Below are 21,668 nucleotides of genomic sequence, written 5' to 3'. Positions count from 1 at the left end.
ATGAGAATTCCCACCCCTCTAGTTTTCTTTGTAAAACTAGAATGGAACATTTGGCCAGTCCAGTCTTTTTGCAGATCCTTAGTAAGTGGGTTTCCTGTAAAAATACTATTTTAGCATTTAGACCTGTTAGGTGAGAAAGTACTTTCTTTCTCTTTAATTCGTGATTCAGGCCTTTAACATTCCAGCTTACGAAGTTAACTGTCCCATCATGGAGACACTGATTCTGAGTTTTTGGTGTCATATTATAGTCTTAACTGGAAGTGAAATAGTTTAGGTCTTAATTTCCTATTCCCCCAAGAGTTGTTGCCATGCAGCTTATTATTACGTTGATAGTTATAATTATAAAGATTGAGATGATAGATTAGATATAGATCAAGCCTGCTCTCTTTCTCTTCCCCTTAACCCCCCACCCTCCCTTTTTGCCTCCCCAGGTGAGGCTAAAACCCACTTCACGCAGTCCCAGTCCTCTGACATACCCAGAGACAGAGCACGCCCAAAGCACATCAAGCCCCCATGCAGTGGCGCTTTAAGGTTAAAAGATAGAGATATCTGTTACCAATATAGTCTTTAAAAGAGGAAAAGAAAAAAAAAAGAAAAGAATTTTGCACTTAATATATATATATATATATATATATATATATATATATATATATATATATATATATATATATATATATATATACAGTGGTGTGAAAAAATATTTGCCCCCTTCCTGATTTCTTATTCTTTTGCATGTTTGTCACACAAAATGTTTCTGATCATCAAACACATTTAACCATTAGTCAAATATAACACAAGTAAACACAAAATGCAGTTTTTAAATGATGGTTTTTATTATTTAGGGAGAAAAAAAATCAAAACCTACATGACCCTGTGTGAAAAAGTAATTGCCCCCTGAACCTAATAACTGCTTGGGCCACCCTTAGCAGCAATAACTGCAATCAAGCGTTATGTATAACTTGCAATGAGTCTTTTACAGCCTGGAGGAATTTTGGCCCACTCATCTTTGCAGAATTGTTGTAATTCAGCTTTATTTGAGGGTTTTCTAGCATGAACCGCCTTTTGAAGGTCATGCCATAGCATCTCAATTGGATTCAGGTCAGGACTTTGACTAGGCCACTCCAAAGTCTTCGCTTTGTTTTTCTTCAGCCATTCAGAGGTGGATTTGCTGGTGTGTTTTGGGTCATTGTCCTGTTGCAGCACCCAAGATCGCTTCAGCTTGAGTTGACGAACAGATGGCGGACATTCTCCTTCAGGATTTTTTGGTAGACAGTAGAATTCATGGTTCCATCTATCACAGCAAGCCTTCCAGGTCCTGAAGCAGCAAAACAACCCCAGACCATCACACTACCACCACCATATTTTACTGTTGGTATGATGTTCTTTTTCTGAAATGCTGTGTTCCTTTTACGCCAGATGTAACGGACATTTGCCTTCCAAAAGTTCAACTTTTGTCTCATCAGTCCACAAGGTATTTTCCCAAAAGTCTTGGCAATCATTGAGATGTTTCTTAGCAAAATTGAGACGAGCCCTAATGTTCTTTTTGCTTAACAGTGGTTTGCGTCTTGGAAATCTGCCATGCAGGCCGTTTTTGCCCAGTCTCTTTCTTATGGTGGAGTCGTGAACACTGACCTTAATTGAGGCAAGTGAGGCCTGCAGTTCTTTAGACGTTGTCCTGGGGTCTTTGTGACCTCTCGGATGAGTCGCCTCTGCGCTCTTGGGGTAATTTTGGTCGGCCGGCCACTCCTGGGAAGGTTCACCACTGTTCCATGATTTTGCCATTTGTGGATAATGGCTCTGACTGTGGTTCACTGGAGTCCCAAAGCTTTAGAAATGGCTTTATAACCTTTACCAGACTGATAGATCTCAATTACTTCTGTTCTCATTTGTTCCTGAATTTCTTTGGATCTTGGCATGATGTCTAGCTTTTGAGGTGCTTTTGGTCTACTTCTCTGTGTCAGGCAGCTCCTATTGAAGTGATTTCTTGATTGAAACAGGTGTGGCAGTAATCAGTCCTGGGGGTGGCTACGGAAATTGAACTCAGGTGTGATACACCACAGTTAGGTTATTTTTGAACAAGGGGGCAATTACTTTTTCACACAGGGCCATGAAGGTTTGGATTTTGTTCTCCTAAATAATAAAACCATCATTTAAAAACTACATTTTGTGTTTACTTGTGTTATATTTGACTAATGGTTAAATGTGTTTGATGATCAGAAACATTTTGTGTGACAAACATGCAAAAGAAGAAGAAATCAGGAAGGGGGCAAATAGTTTTTCACACCACTGTATATATATATATATATATATATACATATACATATATATATATATATATATATATATATATATATATATATATATATATATATATAATCAGCGATTTTAGTGCATTAAGATGATATCCCCAGATAATAAACCCAGGTGATGGTGTTAAAGATGTGTCCAAAACAAGCATAACAAGTCTTAATACAGTAATAGCAATAACAGCAAACCAAGGGTATGATATTGAACAGTCTCATTTAGGGTACACATGAAATAATTAGAAAAGAAAATGAAGAGGAAAACGTAATTAAGCACAATAAAACATAAACATTTAGCCCTAGTAATACTAAGTAATGATAAGTAATAATTAAGTAATAATAATATAAGAATATGAGAATATATGCTGATAAACCCCGTATTTAAAAACAAATAGACCAGACAGTAGATTATTAATCCTAGCTTTATCATTTACCGCCATGACTCACAATTATGTATCAGAATAGTCCCGGATCAGCTTTCTTAATTCATTTTCTGCCTCATCCTTGCTAGCTTAAAACATAGAAATGACCCTGCCATTCCACTTTCAGTTTTGCCGGATACAGGAGGCCGTATTTGACATTGGCTTGCCGTAGCCGCTGTTTAATATTATAGAAGGCGCGCTTTGATAGCTGTTGCTGGAGAGAAGTCAGGAAGACGCGAATGTGGCAATTTTCATATATAATATTTTCCTTTTTTCTGAGGAGTTCCATCACCTCTAACTTAAATGATAATCGTTCAAAACGAACTATAAAAGATCTTGGTCGGGGTCTGACGGTGTTTGATCCGCGTACGCGGTAAGCCGCTGCTATCTCAGATTCTGCTTTAAAGTCGCCCCGATTATTTTAGAAAAAGTTCAGTTGCTAATTTCACAGGGTTTAAACTTTTCGATTCTCCGCAGGCCTTCAATTCTGACATTATACCTTCTACTCCCATCTTCTAAAGCAGCCAGTCTGTCTCCAAGTTTTTCTCCGAGTTTTTTACATTCCGAACTGACATTTACTGCTCTTTCCTCGGCACTGGCAGCTAGATGTTCGGCTATTTCGATCCGATTCGTGAATGTCTCACTAAGATGCTCCAATTGATCAGCAAGCGTGCTCAGTTTAACCAAGTTTTTCTCAATGCGCTCTTCAATTTTACCCAGCACCTGTCGAAGTTCAAGTTGTACTTCTTGACGCAGCCTTTCATTTGCCTGTTGGATTTCCTGTTGGATTTCCTGTCGCAGACATTCATTGGCCTGTTTCATCTCCTGTTTTAATTCCTGTTTCAGTCTCTCAAGTGCCTTTGCCGTTGCTTTCTCATTAGCCTTCTCACTTTTCTTTATATCTTGCGTGAGCTCAGCGAGCAACACTTTCAGTTCAGATAGCTCAAATGTGCCTTCTTGTACCGTAGATGAAGCAGCAGACTCTGCTGAAGCCGGTGTCCCCGCTGCTCCAGTCCCGCGTAATTGTGTAACTGAAGCCGCGGACCTCCCGGCCTTTTCCAGTTTCAGGTAATCCTCTCCAATCGGCGAGCTATCCACATCTGCACTCACGACGCACCTTCGCTCCCTTTTCACTCTCAGCCGGCGACGATGTAGCGGACCGTGGTCCCGAGGAGTCTGTACTTTCGCCCATCTGATCCAGGTCTGTCTCTGAGAGGCCGTATCTCGAACTAGGGCTTGCTGATCGCAGCTTGGATGTAGCTTTAGTCTTCGATTCTTTCGGACCCCCTTCTTGTTGGCCATGTTTATATGTGTTTACATATACTGTAGCGGTCCCTCTCGGGTTGAATAAATACAGGATATCTCAGAATAATAAGCAAATAATATGAAAAATAGCACCACTGCTAGCGGAGCTCCACTTCAGACGTCCATCTCTCGCATCGGACGAGACCAACTCCCAAAATCTTCTACTTCTAACATTTCTTTGATGATCGAAAGAACCGCTGTTCATTCAACTTTTCAGATTAATGGTGCTCTGAACGCTTCCCATAATTGTAAAGCATCAGCTTCACCCGTCATAATTAAGTCCATGAAAAAGTGTCTTAATTTGTCAGGCATCATTACAGAAGCTGCATCAGACATCATTTCATCATCAAACATATAGTCGTCCGATTTACATAACCCAGCTGCTCGTCCTGCTTCTTGAAAAAGGTACTACTGTATATGTAGTTCCATCACATATTTGCCTGTTCTATCACTGAGGGAAATTTCTTAAGAGGGGATGAAGTGAGTGACTTTCAAATACCCATCAACAACAACTACAATTGTGGTATTGCCCTAAGAGACATTTATAGGGTCTATTAAAATGTGTTTTCGTGGACTAGCTGGAATTGGCAAATGTTGGAGTCACTTGATTAGACAATTAAGTGATTTTGCACTATTACACAAGACTTGACATATTTTTCATGTCCATATTAATGATTGTCTACCAGAAATTTCCATCAGTAAATTCTTTGTTCTTTCACATGCCTGGATGTCCCAAGGTAGAGTGATCATGACCCATGTCACCAACAGGGCGAGCCACTGAGCCCCTAAACCCAGAGACATAACTACACCGCACTGTTCAGGGTTCAAACAGACATTTTTTTTTATTTTACAATAACTTCAAAGACCTCCAAATCCTTTTCCACAACAGTATAATACAATATGTTTTCTTGTCTCCTTCCACTCCTCTCAGATATTCTCATCCACTCTCCTCTCATCCTCCCGACTCTTCTCAGCTTCTTTACTTCCCATGTCCTTGCACACACCGAAGCCCTTCAAGATCAGGTGCAATTCCCCCTAGTGGCACGCAAGTTCTGCTACAGGGCTGTTCCACTGTTCCCAGCCTGTCCTGCAGTTAGGAGTACCACCAGTGGGATTCTGCTGTCATGTGCGCTTGTGGGTTTCTGCAGACATACCTCTCAGGAGCAGCCACCTTCTGACCTTCCAAGTAGGCCTCCCACCCTGGGAAGGAATCTGCCTCCATCCTGGCACTCCAACATAGCACTCACACCCCAGAATAGCTCATCTTTATGAACAGTGTTGAAAACATATGATAATCCATCAGAATCTTCATCTGTCAAGGATGTAGTTTCCAGCCCCTTAAAGCTACATGTAAATCTTTTGAATTCCCACAATTTACTGCTACTAAACATTTCTCTTCAGATATGATACCGTAGGATATTTTTTCCATTTCTGAAGCATCATGTTGACAATATAAGGCATTGGCTTTATTTAAACAGGTGAAAAGTAGGTCTTACATATCAAGTTACTGCGACCAGCATAGCATTCATAATCAATATGGTCATTGCAATGAGACACACACAAAATGGAAGCGAACATCAAAAAAACAGAATTCAAAATTGGAGTTTATTCAAAAGCCTCTCCTACTATGTAAATTAATAATACAACTATTACAGCTTCAAGATCCTAATTATGCTGTTGGTTATATTCAAAGCAGATAGCATTATATACTGTCCTCCATGAAAGGTAAAAGTATAAATTAACAGTATGGTGGACATGAACCCTGACTGACAGAAAAAAGCCCCCAGATAAAGAGGCATTCCAGGAGTTGTGTAATCTGTAGCAAATTCAGAATTTGTCTCACACTTTGGCTACCAGAAAAAAAACAGAACTCACAAGCTATGTCACTTTATTAAGGCAATAAGACAGAAAAGATTAAAGAGCTTTTTTTCCAACAACATTGATCAATAGTTTACTATCTAGGGAATATAAAAATATTCCACTTTATAACGCTTTATATAAGTATCTACTACTGCTGACAATAAAATGTCAAATTATAGAAAGTATTATTTGTGCAATTGTTAAAGAGGTTTTAATTCTTGTGTATTTGTTTCAGATAAAAATGAACCAAACAGAACATCTCCATCAGGTAAGCTTTCCATCATCTTTTAAGCAAAAAGATTATTATACATTGTTGGGAATTTGTTATGGTGCAATAAATATGCACAGACATAACTATAATAGCAATATTTCAGTTGTCTCTTATTACAATGTTTCAATACAGTATAGTAATTGTATTACTATTGAGTACCTCAAGTGTAACTCAAGCAATAATGTGTCTGAAGTGTATAGAATATGTTACATGTGAACCAAATAACCCTCTTCATGCAGAATGTACCAGCTAATTGTTGAAACAGTCCCACTACGTACTGTACATTTTTTATGCACAGTCAATACAATTATTATAAAATATGATAAATGTATCTATGGAATTAAAATTAAAAGTAAAGAGACCAGGGTTCATGTCTTGGGTCCTCCCTGTGAGGAGTTTGCATGTTCTCCTCACGTCTGCATAGGTTTCCTCGAGGTGCTCTGGTTTCCTCCAACAGTCCAAAGACCTGTGGGTAAGATGGTCTGGTAATACTAAATTGGCCCTAGTGTGTGGTTAGAGTGTATGTGTGTGTGTGTTTGTGTCTGCCCTGTGATAGACTGGCAACCTGTCCAGAATTTGTTCCTGCCTTGCACCCCATGCTAGCTGGGATAGGCTACAGCACAAACCCCTCCACCCTGTTCAGGGCTAAGCAGGTTAGTAAAAGACTGAATGACTGACAAATTTTAAAAGTTCTCTCATTATTAAACAATATTACACAGTTATCTAGAATAAAATTTATAGCAGTCATTTAGCACCTGAAGACACACCCTTAAAATTTGAATTATAAACTTCAACAAATTCGATTTTTTTTTAATGGAGAGATGGCAAAGTCTCTTAAGTAAAACAACAACTACTCCTGGAAGCTGATTATAGATATCTCAATGGATTTGGTGTGCCTGTTTGATTTGAAGTGTGTGCCTTTATATAATTAAACAATGGTGTAGATTGGTGATGGTTAGAAAAATGAAAGATGCAGAACTTCCATGTCTCACTCCGTCCTGTTTACTTGTCCAGAGAGTTACTCGGGAAAGCATCTGATATTTTTTACTAATGTTAGAGCTGCTGTCAGAGCACCTAAATGGACGACTATGTAAGGCTCACTTTAACCCTCTGCTTTTGCAGTAGTGTGTCCATTATTTGTCCCTAGTTAAAACATTGTTGTTTTTTCATTACTTTCATTCATTTCTGCTTTCACAGACAATACGGGATGGTTGTCATCACAGGCAGCAATGATATCTTTATAATGGAGGTACTGTATATTGTTGGATGGACATCCAGGCCAGATTGGTTGCTGATGTCTTTTCCAGCCAGGTACCCATCAACATGGAAGGGCAGATGCAGACTGCCTCCCTGGGCCATGTCTTCTCCCAATAAACTGGGTGGCAGTATTTCCCTGGTACAGCTCCCAATTGTACACCCACAGGGCAACATGGTAGCTGTAGTCCCGATGGGCAACCCTGCTCGGGTACTTTGGTGCTGTTAGGGGGAGCTGCTGGAAGACAACTACTTCTCTTCTCAAAACAGAGGTTTTGTCTGTTCCAGAAGTGCTATTCCTGTGTCTGACATAAAAAGTCAGGAGAGAAGAAGAATATTGTACAACTGGAGAAGAGTAGAGTAGAGGAGGAAAGGAAAGGAAAAGAGAGACAAATTGTAAAGATTTTGTGAAAAAATGTATTATCTTGCACCCAGGACAGTTGTCTGCCTAGTTGTATCTGGTGTTTGGAAGCTCTGAGATGTGCCTTAAAGGCCACACTGCCTCTTTTAGTATATTTTTTTGTATTTTTTTACCTTAAATTTTTAAGCTACATTAAAGAAAAAAGTTCTGGATTACTGTCCTGATTTTGCATGTTGAACAATGTTACATTGAATTTACCTTTGCTTTGCACAGAAAGTCCTCAGTGATGAATTTAGCCCTGACATATCTGAAACATGTATCAACACCAGTAGCACCTTAATAAAGTTTCAATAAAACTTGCAACACCCTGGGTGTGTACCAGATTGACATGGTTTTGGACAAAACTCTTAGAATGCCTATCAGATGCCCTTGGTGTCACAGTCACTCCTAAACCATTGACAGCTGTGTTCAGTGTACTCCCAGATGGGCTTAAAGTGGAGAAAGTCAAACAAATCGTAATCGCCTTTACCTCACTACTTGCTCAACCCTGCTCCTTTGGGTTAGTGGGTAACTGATGTCCTATACTATCTGAAATTGGAAAAAATCTAATTCTAACTCAGAGGATCTGTTCAAAACTTTTTAAAAATATGTCAGGATCTAATCAATAACATTGTAGAATAATCTTCCATATTGGGGAAAAGGATTCCTTGCTGCTTCAAAGATTTGCTTTGTTGGCCAGCTCTCTTCTCTTTCTTTCTTTTGGGTAGGGGTTGAGTTTTGGTTTTGTTAAGTTTGATTTGATTGTAGAGATTGTTATTTGTTTTCAATTAAAATTAATGAAAATAATAGCTAAATTAATAAATATTGCAAAACATTCTTAATGATCTTTTTTTCTTTTTTTCTCAGAAGCAGAAGACGTCAACAAATCTGGTAAATAAGATATCATTGCATTAAAAGTCATACAGATCTTTTCATTTTAGCTGTTTGTAAAATTTTGTTATAGAACAGGGAGGTTGATACCTTTTTATGTCAACTAACAGCCACATGGTGGTTCGGTTCTGTTTATACGTTAAAATGGTGCTTTGGAGTTGAAGAAAAAATTACACAGGTATGAAAAGCTTAAAGATTAAAATGAGGTCAAATGTAGTACTCATAAACATATTTTTCACAAATTATCTTATATTTAATAAAACTATAAGCAAAGCTAGCAAAGTGGTGCCATAGCCCTGATTTTGCAATGTTTGCCTATCATTACAGATGTGAGGCCTCAAAGGGAGAGTCCCCTTTCGGGTAAGTCAAATCATTTTGACCTTTACCGATCCCAAAATGGTAATCAAACATATTTTACTTGAGCTTTGGTGGTAGGAGATATGCACCCATCTAAGGTTTTGTTGGAAATTTTGTAGCTTGAGACCTACAAGCAGGCATGTTGATTTACAGTAAATGCATGAGTGTTTGTAAGACCCACCATGAGGAGCATGTAAAGAAAGCTATCTAATAAGGACTTGCTTTGCTTACAAAGTGACATACTGCCACAATGGTTTCCATTCCAAAGTCTCAGGTCTGAATGTCAGTGTAGGCTCTTTCTCTGTGGAGTTCACATGATTTCCACATGCATGTGTTGATCTTCTCTGAGAGTAACTTGTTTCTCTAACTTCACAGATATGCGTGAAGTAGAATAAGTGGCAATTCTAAATTGGCCTGGTATAAATGTATGAAGATGTGTGGATGCATGTGCCCTGCTCCAGACAGGTGTGGTAGTCTGCCTTGCATTTAATGTTGATATATTAGACTTTGCCTCCAAACCTGAATTTCATTGACTGGGTCCAATGATGTATAGTTGGATAGATTTTGTTTACAGTTTCTTAACTGCTGTACATGCTGGCCCGAAAATGTAAAATATAAAATATCTGTACCTGGGCTCCTTCATAACACTTCATTCTTTAGAGACATGGCCTCAATAAAGTGTATACAGTGTGGTTCAGAAATGCTAGCCCATGTATGATCAAATGTGTCCCATAATGTTTTAAATGAGCTTCTAGTGGCCTTCATTTTAAACAGCTTATTTAATTTCACTTATTTGGAATTTTACTTCCAATGTCAGTGAAGGCTGAATTTACTATCATGCCCTTATTTTAGTACTTTCCTAAATTTGTGGTTTAACAAATGGCTGTGTTAGAATGGCCCATTGGCCCATATTGATGTCCTTCAGCCATGGAAGGATGCATTTAATCTGATATGATTTTGTGTCATTAAAATGCTTCTCAACTCATGTTAAAGGAATATTCCACAAAAAAATTTTACTTACCTCATGTAGTTGGCAGTGGTGGTAGGCAAAAAAAATTAATGCAATGTTTTTGTGGAGAAATTCCATAACAAAGTCCCTTATATAATGGGAATATAATAATATAATGGGAACCAATGGTGACCAATGCTGGGTAACAGAAAACACTATCAAAAATGTCCATAAAAATCTCAAGTTATTCATGTTGTATAATACACACAACAAGTCATCAAGTTATATGCCTACAACTTGCAAAACACATGTACTTTTTGTTAAGATACTGCTGATTAAATAACTCTGGAAAACGAAAGCAGTCCACAAACAGGAAGCCTCTTCACACAGGGTTGCACTTTTAAAGACTCTCTTCTTCCTCTCATTCATTGGTCAAGAGTCCTACAAGTAGTATATTCAGGCACAAGCAACATTAATTCTAAATACAGGATGGGTGATACTGACATAAAAACACATACTTTAGAAAACCATTATAGATTCAAGTAGATGTACAGAAGCCATTCATAAGGACAGTAAGGTACATGGCAATCGGATATTAGGTTATATATCAAGATGTGTGGAGTACAAGTCAAAGTGCTTAAGTTATATAATGCACTAGTGAGGCCTCATTTGGGGTACTGTATGCAATTTTGTATAAATAAGCAAAAAGTGTGATGGTAAGCAAGTCTTTGGACAATGTAGTTGAATAGGATGAAAAACTCTGATGGGCTGAATGACCTGTTTTTGGTAAAAGTTTTGGAATGTTCTAAAACCTTTTAATATAAATTAAGAGATGTAATGCTCCAGCCCCATAACAGACTAGTCAGTTGACATCTACAGTTCTATTTATGGTTCTGGTCAGTAGCATCTGAAAAAAAAGACATGGCAGCAGACGAAAATGTTCAGAGAAGTCACAGAGTTGTAAAATTACCTTAGAGCTCCCTCTGGTGGTGTTAGAAGTCTTTGCTTTTTTGAAGGGCCATGGCTTCAGTGTCACCTGCACTTCATAACAGAACACAGAGTACTACCTGTGCCAGGAGCTGCTCTTTGATCAAGAGGTTCTACTGGCTTTCGTATGAGTGACTTCATACTCATTTTTAGAATTTTTGAAGTTGATACGAAGTGGGAAGTATTTGTAAACTTGAGTTTCTTGCACTGTGATGGTTCATTCTTTTTCATATTAACTCTTGTGATATGGATGCTATATAGTGCCTGACCCGGCACAGACTCACACCGAGGCACGTGTAAAAACACAAAAAGAATTTATTTTCCTTCACCTGTGGGGCACATCTTCCTTGTGAACCTCAGCCAATACACAGTCCCAGAAGCACTTAAACCACAACACACAACCCTCTTCTGGCACCATCACTCCTCCCAGGCAACGTCATCCTTTTCCTCCCGATTCTGGCCCTGAGTGGTGGTTACTGGTCCTTTTATAGCCCACCCGGAAGTCCTCCAGGTGCTTGATCACCTGTTCCTGATTGCACCTCCGGGTGGGGCTGTAAAGTTGTCCAGGCCGGCTCAGGGACCCATGCAGCAAACCCCCGGTGGCCACCCCAGATCCCAACAGGGCTGTGGAGAACTCCATCTCCCATGAAGCCCTTCAGGAAACTGAGGTACCATTCTCAGCCAGGGAGGCTGCCACCAAGTGTCCCAGGTGAGGTATTGAGTGGTCCATGATTGCTCCCCCTAAGCATGTGTAGAAGGGGCATCACGGCTGGGCACAGGACCCAGCTGCCCGGGTTTATTCTGAATAAATAATCAAAACCACCCGAATAAAGCTCTCCGAAATGGGGTAGACTAATTTAACTGGGATGGTTATCAAGTGGAGGATATCACATGCTATTTTAAGACTGTCAGTAAAAAATCGAGCGTGTCAGTGAAAACGTCTGAGTTCAAGAAGTGCTGTTAGTTAATGGGCAAAATTGAAAGTTGGCAATCCTGCCAGTAAGCCAAGCTTCTTATGTAGATTTTCACATAATACTGATAAAACTTCAATGTGTGCCTATGATCAGGTTACATGCGATTTTTGTAATCCTACTGTTTTTTATGTCATGTTTAATTCTTTCAGATAAAAATGGAGATGATCACACTTCTCCATCAGGTAAGATTTTGATTTACCATCATTTGGGGAGGGCAATGGGGGAAAACATGTATAATAATCTATAATCTTATAATGCGATATCTAAGTTTTAACTGTTATCATTTGTAATGATGCTTGTCAAATACTGTACAAATACATACTGTATACAAAAGGAATACTTGGCATACTGATATCTGTTTAAACTCCAACTTCTGCCAGCTCCTATCAAGTTAATCCAGTTCACAAGCTCTTATAAATTATGAAGATAGGAGTAGTTTCCTAATCAGGAAAATTTTTTAAAATGTTGTTACTTATACTCCTGACAGTAGAGCCAAATTTGTGTCAGTCTGAGATTTATAGCCATTTAGGACCATTTTCCTACTCTGAGATGCTTAATAAATACAGACAAACCTGGACAAATGTACCAGTTCATATACATCCACACCCACTTGCACAGGATCAATAAATGGTTAATTAGCATTCTAAACTTTGAGATTTGAAAGTTAAACCCAAGTACCTGGAGAAAACCAGCACAGTACTTACTATTCAGAATCTATACGTTTTTGCAGCACACTGAGCTATACATTTAGTGCACCACTAATTTTTCTGTTTTCTGTTGTTTATTCTCTTGGCATTGTCTTAAAGTGTTTGCTCTTAAAAGTAAGTATTGAATTTGATTTCAGCTTGAATTCAGGTTTGCTCTCTGTAGAATTTATCCAAGGTTGACAGTATCCATCCATCCATCATCCAACCCGTTATATCCTAACTACAGGGTCACAGGGGTCTGCTGGAGCCAATCCCAGCCAACACAGGAAACAAACCCCGGGCAGGGCACCAGCCCACCACAGAGTGTGCACACACACACACCAAGCACACACTAGGGCCAATTTAGAATCGCCAATGCACCTAACCTGCATGTATTTGGACTGTGGGAGGAAACCTATGCAGACATAGGGAGAACATGCAAACTCCATGCAGGGAGGACCCGGGAAGTTAACCCAGGTCTCCTAACTGCAAGGCAACAGCGCTACCACTGCGCCACCGTGCTGCCTGGGTTAACATTATGCAGATTCATATTCCATATTCCATTGTTGTGAAAAGCTAAGCAAAAAGATACCTTTTTTGGCTAACTAAAAATGTTACAATATGCAAGATTTCGAGGCAACTCAGGCCCCTTCTTCAGGCAAGATGTAAAGTATTCCAATGTTGAAATGGTTGTCTGCACCATTAGAAAGTCAATAAAATCAGTACAACATAATAAAAAATTCAGTCACAAACATTAATAAACAACATCCTTATAGCAAATGAGACATCATTGCTCAGATCTTAGAATTTTTGCTCTAATGATGTTTTTAAATTGAGTCTTTGAAGCTCATCAGTTTATGTTTTACACTGGGGGATGATTTTTAGGATGCTGCAAATAACAAAAACATTATGAAAAAAACATGGAAGAAAATGGAATAATGGAAAATAAATCCTATTTATGAAATTAAATTTATAATACATGTTATAAATTGGGTGGCAATGTGGTGCAGTGGGTAGCACTGATGCCTCGCCGTTAAGAGACCCAGATTCGCTTCCCAGGTCCTCCCAGCGTGGAGTTTGCATGTTCTGTCTGTGTGGGTTTCCTTCGGGTGCTCCGGTTTCCTTCCACAGTCCAAAGACATGCAGGTTAGGAGCATTTGCGATTCTAAATTGTGCTTGGTGTGTGGGCTGGTGCCCTGCCTGGGGTTTGTTTCCTGCCCTGTGTTGGCTGGGTTTGGCTCCAGCAGATCCCCAGGACCCTGTAGTTAGGATATAGCAGGTTGGATAATGGATGAATGTTCTAAATTGCATTTAAGTATATTTATTGTATGATTGATTTTTTTTTTAAATAGAGCTGCAGTGCAAAAATTGTAAATAGATAAAGAGCTAACCACAGCAACTAAGATTTCCAAGTAGAATCATATTAATCATAGTGGTTAAACTTGACAATGTACTCCTTTTACTGCAGAAGGGGTTCTTCAGAATGAATTCACTCCCGGTGAGTCAAATAATGTTTATATAAACAAGCTGAAAAAGTGAAAAATGATGTAACACTATTTATTTTTGTACCTAATACTATATACACATCTGTTTGGCCCTACAAGTAGGCCTGGAGGATAGCATGGTTGAGTCCATTCATGTTCTGCATGTAAACAAGCTAGTAGTGTCGCTCACAACTTCCGAATGTGTAATTAAGCATATTTAAAGCAATCAATAATGCCAAATTTGAATAAATGCTATACAGCGTGCGTAAAGCTCAAGAAAATAAATCATTTGAACAGAAAAGGCAAGATTTGAGAGCAAAGCTGTAGTCAAGTGTACAAGAAAAACAAATGTAACTAATGAAAGCTGCATAGTAGACATGAGCAAGAAACAGCACCACAAAATATGCAAATGAATCTGAAGAAGCAAAAATTAGCAGAAATGAAGCAGGTGCCATAAAAAAAGAAACAAAACAGCCAATGAAACCTTACCAGCTCCCATGTTTGGACATGGGCAAGTATACTGTATGTAGCCTTCTCCTGAGTCAGAAGGACATCTGATATAAATATCAAGATATATAAAAGTCCTCAGCAAGGAAGATTAGTTACAAGCTGTAAGAAGGTGTTTACTTCAAATGTTTGATGTCATTGTAATTTATCATGAGAGTGATGGAAACCAGGGTGTCGGCGACCCCCATCACGAACAAAGAGTCCCAGGTTCAAACAAAGGATGGTTTATTCAACCAAATTCTTTCAATAGTAGCACAAAGTAGCACAAGCACATGTTTCTCTCTCCATAATACACAATAATCTCTTTCCTTCCAACTCTTAGTACCGCACTTGCCTTCTTCAGTTGAGTGTTGCCTTTCTTCCTCCCAGCTCCGACTCAACTGAACAAGGGAGTGCGGTCCCTTTTATTAAAGGACCTGGCAGTACTCCCAGTGCCAGGGCCATTGCCTAAAGGAAGCACTTCTGGGTCATCAAGAAGTCCCATTATAGGCTGCTCATCTAACTGCAGCACTCCCTTGTGGCACCCATGGGCACTATCAGGGCTGTGTTGCCAGCATGCCCTATTGGTTCCATACTGGGCACCGATATCCAAGGCCACTGCCATCTAGTGTAAAAACTCCCCAGCGACATCTCTTTTGGGTCTGACCCCCTTCTCCTCCATGGCTGGGATGCCTGTCTGCTTGCTAGGAGACTCCCGTCTGAGTAAGAAACCAATCCCTCTTCTGGCTGGGATGCCTGTTTAGCCCATGTGGCATTTACATGAGATATTTAAAATCTGACAGTAACAAATTTTAGTTTTGATGCATTCGTAGCAACCATTACTAACAGTGAGAAATACTAGTGTAAAATACAGACTTTGCCACCTTTTTTAATCATTGTGTTCTTTTGTGCACACGTGTCACTGAATATTACCAGCAGCACATGCTGTGGCACAATACTTTCAGTCACAGGTACCTCAATAGGTCAGCAGCTAGCCATTTAGCTGAATGGTAGAAGCCACTGCTTGTAATTCTGCTGAGGGATCAATTATCAGTTAGTGGTGGGGTTTTGTGTTATCATTATGTCTTTTCCAATGTTGAGGTAGTGTGTCACTATCAACAACTATGGGACATTAAAGCATGAGCTTCACACACTGTATGCTTTAATTCATCTTTTAATTCATTATGTTTAAAATTGTGTTTTGATATTTAATGTGCAATACTATTGTGTCACTGTTATTTCATTAATAAATTTGACACATTTTTGGTGTAAAATAAGTAATAACGCATTATGCATTTTTGTCAGGTGGAACATCTTCCACTTGCTTACTACCCTTTATCTTAAACTCAAAGAGAGATTTGCAATGCTCACTTACACAATAGTGCCAACTGACCAGTCTGTGAGATCAGTAAGGGCAAAAAGCACTCCTGACATGGGCATCTCTAGTAAATTCCTGAAAGCTATGTCCTCGCACAGCACTGGCATACTAGCCTAGAAGAAACAGTGGTCATAAATTTTAAGCACAGGAAAAGACAGGGAAAGTAAATCCCTCAGATGGCACCCCAAAATCCGGCACCGCTCAAGGTTGATTCCTTGGCCTAAATGTCATTCAGTGAGGAGCCACTTGGCAGTATTCAGACTCACAAGCGAATCCTATGATTTTTCTCAGTGACTCCCTGAGACAACATCATCTCTCTTTTAGGCAGGTATGAGGTCTAAAGAAGAGTTTTCTTATCCATCCATCCATTTTCTAACCCATCCATCCATTTTCTAACCTGCTGAATCCAAATACAGGGTCACAGGGGTCTGCTGGAGCCAATCCCAGCCAACACAGGGCACAAGGCAAGAACCAATCCTGGGCAGGGTGCCAACCCACTGCAGGACACACACAAACACATCCATACACCAAGCACACACTAGGGCCAATTGAGAATCGCCAATCCACCTAACCTGCATGTCTTTGGTTTTTGGGAGGAAACCGGAGTGCCCGGAGGAAACCCACGCAGACACGGGGAGAACATGCAAACTCCACGCAGGGAAGACCCGGGAAGCGAACCCGGGTCACCTAACTGCTAGGCAACAGCGCTACCACTGCACCACTGTACCACTGTGCCGCCGGAGTTTTCTTATATGGTACATCTAATTTGTTTTGATTTTCTGTAATTTTCCTATGCAAACATCCTTATCTCTAAACCATATCTATTACAATAGACTTTAACTGTGAAATCCACAAAAGCACATCATATATTTTTTAAAAAACACTCAGCAACAGTTCTTGAAAATTTCACCCATTCAGCTCGTGAGCACACAGAATAATGGCACATTCTAATAACATCCCTCTGCCATTAACTACCATCCAAAGGTCCCAAAATAGTTATTAAGTCTTTGATAGAAATACCTGATTCAAAGAAATAAGACTTCTTATATGTAAATGTATATGTATCATTCTATTATCAGAGATCAAAATCTAAAATTAAATATTATATCCATCCATTATCCAACCTGCTATATCCTAATTACAGGGTCAGGGGGGTCTGCTGGAGCCAAACCCAGTCAACACAGGGCGCAAGGCAGGAAACAAACCCTGGGCAGGGCGCCAGCCCACTGCAGGGCACACACACCAAGCACACACTAGGGACAATTTAGAATCGCCAATACACCTAAACTGCCTGTCTTTGGACTGTGGGAGGACACCAGAGTACCCGGAGGAAACCCACGCAGACACAGGGAGAACATGGAAACTCCATGCAGGAAAGACGAGGGAAGCAAACCCTGTTCTCCTAACTACGAGGCAGCAGCGCTACCCACTGTGCTGCCGCACTGCCATAAATATTATATATGATCTCATTTTCTAATTGAAACATGGTACAAATGATGTCAGAATGTCTTAGTCAAACAGGTAAACAGTTTCAAATGCATTCCCTTACACCAGCCAACAATTCTCTTAGGTCCATGTAATACAGTTTTCTGAAGGTCCTTGAGTGGTCAGTTGTTCCAAGACTCGTGGAGAACTTACCACAGTTTCACTGCAGACTTTGGCTGGCTTACTTGCTTCTGCCTCTTCAGGTAATCCCAGACTGGCTTGATGATGTTGCAATCAGGGCTCTGTGGGAGCCATACCTTCTTTTGCAATTTTCTGATCCTCTTTTTGGTGAAAATAGTTTTTAAGATTTTGGCCATGTGTTTGGGGTTATTGTCATGCTGCAGAATGAAGTTGGGACCAATTAGATGCCATCCTGATGGTACTGTTGATGGATAAGAATCCACCTGTACTTCTCAGTTGTCATCAATTTTGATCAAATAACCAGCTCCATTTGCAGAAATTTAGCCACAAAACTGCAGGAAACTTCCACAATGTTTCAGTGCTGCCTGCAGGCATTCATCTATGTACTATTCACCAGTCCTTCACTGGACTAACTGCCTTCTGACAGAGCCAAAAATTAAAATTTTGACTCATTAGTCCGCATCATTTGCTACCATTTGTACACACCCCAGTCCTTGCATTTCTGTGCATAAGTGAGTTGTTTGACTTTATTTAAACCTTCGAGGATTAGCTTTTTTGTTTGTAACTCTTCCGTCACGACCACTTCTGATAAGACTTTTCTGGACTGTATACCAGGGTCCTAGTGGTTTCTGCCAATTCTGTGCTGATAGCAGAACTGAATATCTTCCATTTCCAAAGAGAAGTATGTTTGATGTATCTCTTATTTGCTGCACTTGGTTTCAATGGAAAAGCACCACTGAGTTCTCAGACTTCAACCTTGCCCTTTTGTTCTTTCCTCTCTTAAGTAAAGAGGGTGGAGGGAACCAGAAGTGCTTCCTGGGCAGCAGGGATTGCACCAGAAGTTTTCCTCGATGTAGCCTTGTAATTATTATTACTGACTTCTAATAATTATTATCACTGAGCTCTTAGGAAGAGCATGATTACTTAAGAAGAACAAAATAATTTTAACAAAAACAAGTAATTTAATATTTTTTACCTCATGAATGCTTGTTTGACTAATTTAAGTAAAATATATCAAGTTAAGATATGAGTACCACTCAAACTAATATTGTTTATAACACTACTTTATAAATTATTCCACATACATGTGTCTATGGTTCTTTGTGTGAAGAAATAATTTCCCATGTTTCTGCAAAATGTATTGTAGTTGTCTTACATTTTTGCCCCCATATGCTTGATTAAGTGTGTTTAATGAGAATAAACTGAATTGTTTTACTACATCTTTTCTTAGTACAGGGTGGAAATGCAGGAATCGGCTCTAAATATGATCGAGCCAATACATTTCACATTCATGCAAAGAAGTCCAGTTTACATTTGCCACTTAACTTAAATGGATGTTGTTGGACTGTGATATGAATCCCTAGAGTAAAACCAGCCTGAATATATCTGAAAGTGTCTCTGACAAGTAATGTCTAGCCTAGGGTACATTTTTGGCAGTTTAAGTCAAGAGAGATTCATGAACTGTATAGTGTTGTGCTAAATAAGACCAAGTCTCATGCAGAATAAGGAAGAATGTATTCTGCCTAGGGCTGAGTTCCATTCATAGCCCAAAAATCAAATTCTCACTGTAAAGCCCTGCTCCCAGGACAGTCTCAAATAATATGTTGATGAACTATTACAATAAATTTGATTATCAAGATAGCTCTACAGGGACACCCACTATCTGACTGCAATGTCAAGGGAGTAATTACAAAATAACACCCAGGATAATGATACCTGTAATTATCAACAAACTGCTATATATAACAAAAATAAAACATCAATAATTATGCACATCCTGACACAAAGTTTACAATACTCTATCTGTTGGTGTATTTGTAGGTATCTAGGATCAATTGTTCTCAGCTCTAGGTGACTTGAATAATTTACCTATTATGAAATAATATGATAACCTTGAAGTTATAGAGTGTTTGGTGGATTATGAGCCCTAGGTTAAAGAGATCATGAAGACTGATTGCTATATTAAGCTTGACAACATACTGACAACATTTCAGTTCTAACACCATTCATATTGTAGTTTATAATATATTACTTATAAACTACATATTATTCGAATAATTCTTCAATACCTCTATGAGGTATGAGTTAAAACTCAAAGCAATAACATCCCTGAGGTTCTTAATTTTGCTACTGTTTACCTCTAATTACTTCCAGGTAAAGTTTTTTCTATCAGGTGAGGATAACAGTGTAAAATAAGGACTTCATATTTATGATAATTTAGACTGTTAGATCATTACCAATAACTGTTTAACATGACCAGCTCTTGAAAATAACACTCTTTCAGTGGCCAGATTTCTATTGTATGTTATGTACATAAAAGTATATAAGTATGTTATGTACATATACAGTTTGGTGCCTTCATAAAGTATTCAACACTTAACTTTTTTTCAGGTTTTTTATCTTAAGCCTTGTGCTAGAGTCAATTAAATTAATTTTTCCCCTACATACATCAACACTCAAAACCCCAGAATGACAAAGCAAAAACAGGATTTTACAAATGTATTAAATATGTGAAAAATTGAAGTGCTTTGGATACTTTCTGAACCCACTCAAATCACTGGCTAAACGTAGCCAGGGCCAGGTACCCCAATCACACCCCATACCAGGTTTAGCTGTCTAAGTTGGTTCATACCGTGTGACCCATGCTATTTGATTACTAAATGGATCGAGAAAGATGAGTTAAGAAGGTATGTGAATTGAATCATTTGATATCTATGTGTATATATATATAAAATATATATGTACAGTATTAAAGCATTGCATTATGAAGAACATATGAGTGCTTTATTAATACATGCTTAGAATCCTTCAGAAATATTGTTATGTTAACAATTCATAAGTATGAATCACCAAATCTAAAGTGTTATCGTGTCAACAATTACTTTTAAAGAGATGTATATTGACCAATTATACTGATTGTTTCACAGAGGACACGTACCAGCAGAGTACAGGTGAGAAAATTTTCACATTGTCTTTAACCAAAAATAATGTTAAATTACAGAGTATAACTTTTACTGCATACATTTTCCTGTGCTGCAGGGCTGTTGGGTATGGCTGTGTTAATTTTCAATAATCAAACAAAAAGTTTAGATATTTTGTTGATGATTTTCCTAATGCAAAGTTGTCATAAGATCTTACTTCTACTTTCATGTACTTGCAGAAATGGGTGACATCAGTAGATCCTCTGTTACAGGTAAGAACATAGTTGCTCCATTAAGTTAAGCAATTTGAGGTGACATGACCAATCTGCTTCTGCCTCCATCCATGAGCACTTCAGTATTAATTCTTACTGAGATTTTTGTTTTAATAAAATAAAGCTTATGACACTATAAATGGAAGTTATTATTGGGGTGAGCTTAATTCATGAAGAAGAATCAGTTGGACTGTGGCATCTGTGTATTTATGAGCATTTTACTTCTTTCAAATTTCCCAGTTCTTTATTATAACTACTATTATTATTTATTTAATAATAGTTTCTAGCAAAGATGATCTGGACATTCCTTAAATTTGTTAGGCACCATATTTTCCAAAACCTGTTATTTTGTTTGGGAAGCTACAAGCCGCCTAAGACAACATCTCTTAGAAACATAAAGATTTTATGAAGTCATAGCTAAGAAAGAAATATGCTTAGTTAAATATGTCTTTCTCACATAAATGTCAAAAGGTTTACGAATTGCTCTGATGCTTTTAAATCTAAATTAAAAATAGAACAAATAGGTGTTGGGTGGCATGCTAAAACAGATTAGCCATGATAATTCACAACTCCAAAATCCTAGACACAAATTCTAGCCATATTGCTGTGTATATGGAGTTTAAATTTTTGTGTTCATGTGGGCTGCGGTGGGTTGGCATCCTGCCCAGGATTGGTTCCTGCCTTGTGCCCTGTGTTGGCTGGGATTGACTCCAGCAGACCCCCATGACCCTGTGTTCGGATTCAACGGGTTGGAAAATGGATGGATGTTCATGTGGGTTATGTCTGGATCCCCCTCATATCCCAAACATGTTAGGTTGTCTGGTACCTGTAAGTTGGCCTGA

General features: G+C 38.8%; 1 protein-coding gene across 1 annotated transcript in view; it reads left to right on the top strand.

Moving 5' to 3' along the window:
* Window positions 1–21,668, top strand: part of LOC120538557 — a 174,712-nt gene that overhangs the window by 63,511 nt on the left and 89,533 nt on the right. Inside the window, exons 11-17 of the mRNA XM_039767952.1 lie at window positions 6,126–6,158; window positions 8,683–8,706; window positions 9,034–9,066; window positions 12,123–12,155; window positions 14,128–14,157; window positions 20,561–20,584; window positions 20,794–20,826. Coding sequence (XP_039623886.1) covers window positions 6,126–6,158; window positions 8,683–8,706; window positions 9,034–9,066; window positions 12,123–12,155; window positions 14,128–14,157; window positions 20,561–20,584; window positions 20,794–20,826 — 210 coding nt within the window. The remainder of the gene's footprint in view (window positions 1–6,125; window positions 6,159–8,682; window positions 8,707–9,033; window positions 9,067–12,122; window positions 12,156–14,127; window positions 14,158–20,560; window positions 20,585–20,793; window positions 20,827–21,668) is intronic.

This window comes from Polypterus senegalus, chromosome 11 (genome assembly GCF_016835505.1).
Source record: "Polypterus senegalus isolate Bchr_013 chromosome 11, ASM1683550v1, whole genome shotgun sequence".
Lineage (NCBI taxonomy): Eukaryota > Metazoa > Chordata > Cladistia > Polypteriformes > Polypteridae > Polypterus > Polypterus senegalus.
Note: the sequence above shows the minus strand (reverse complement) of the source record. Positions and strands in the feature narration are given on the sequence as shown.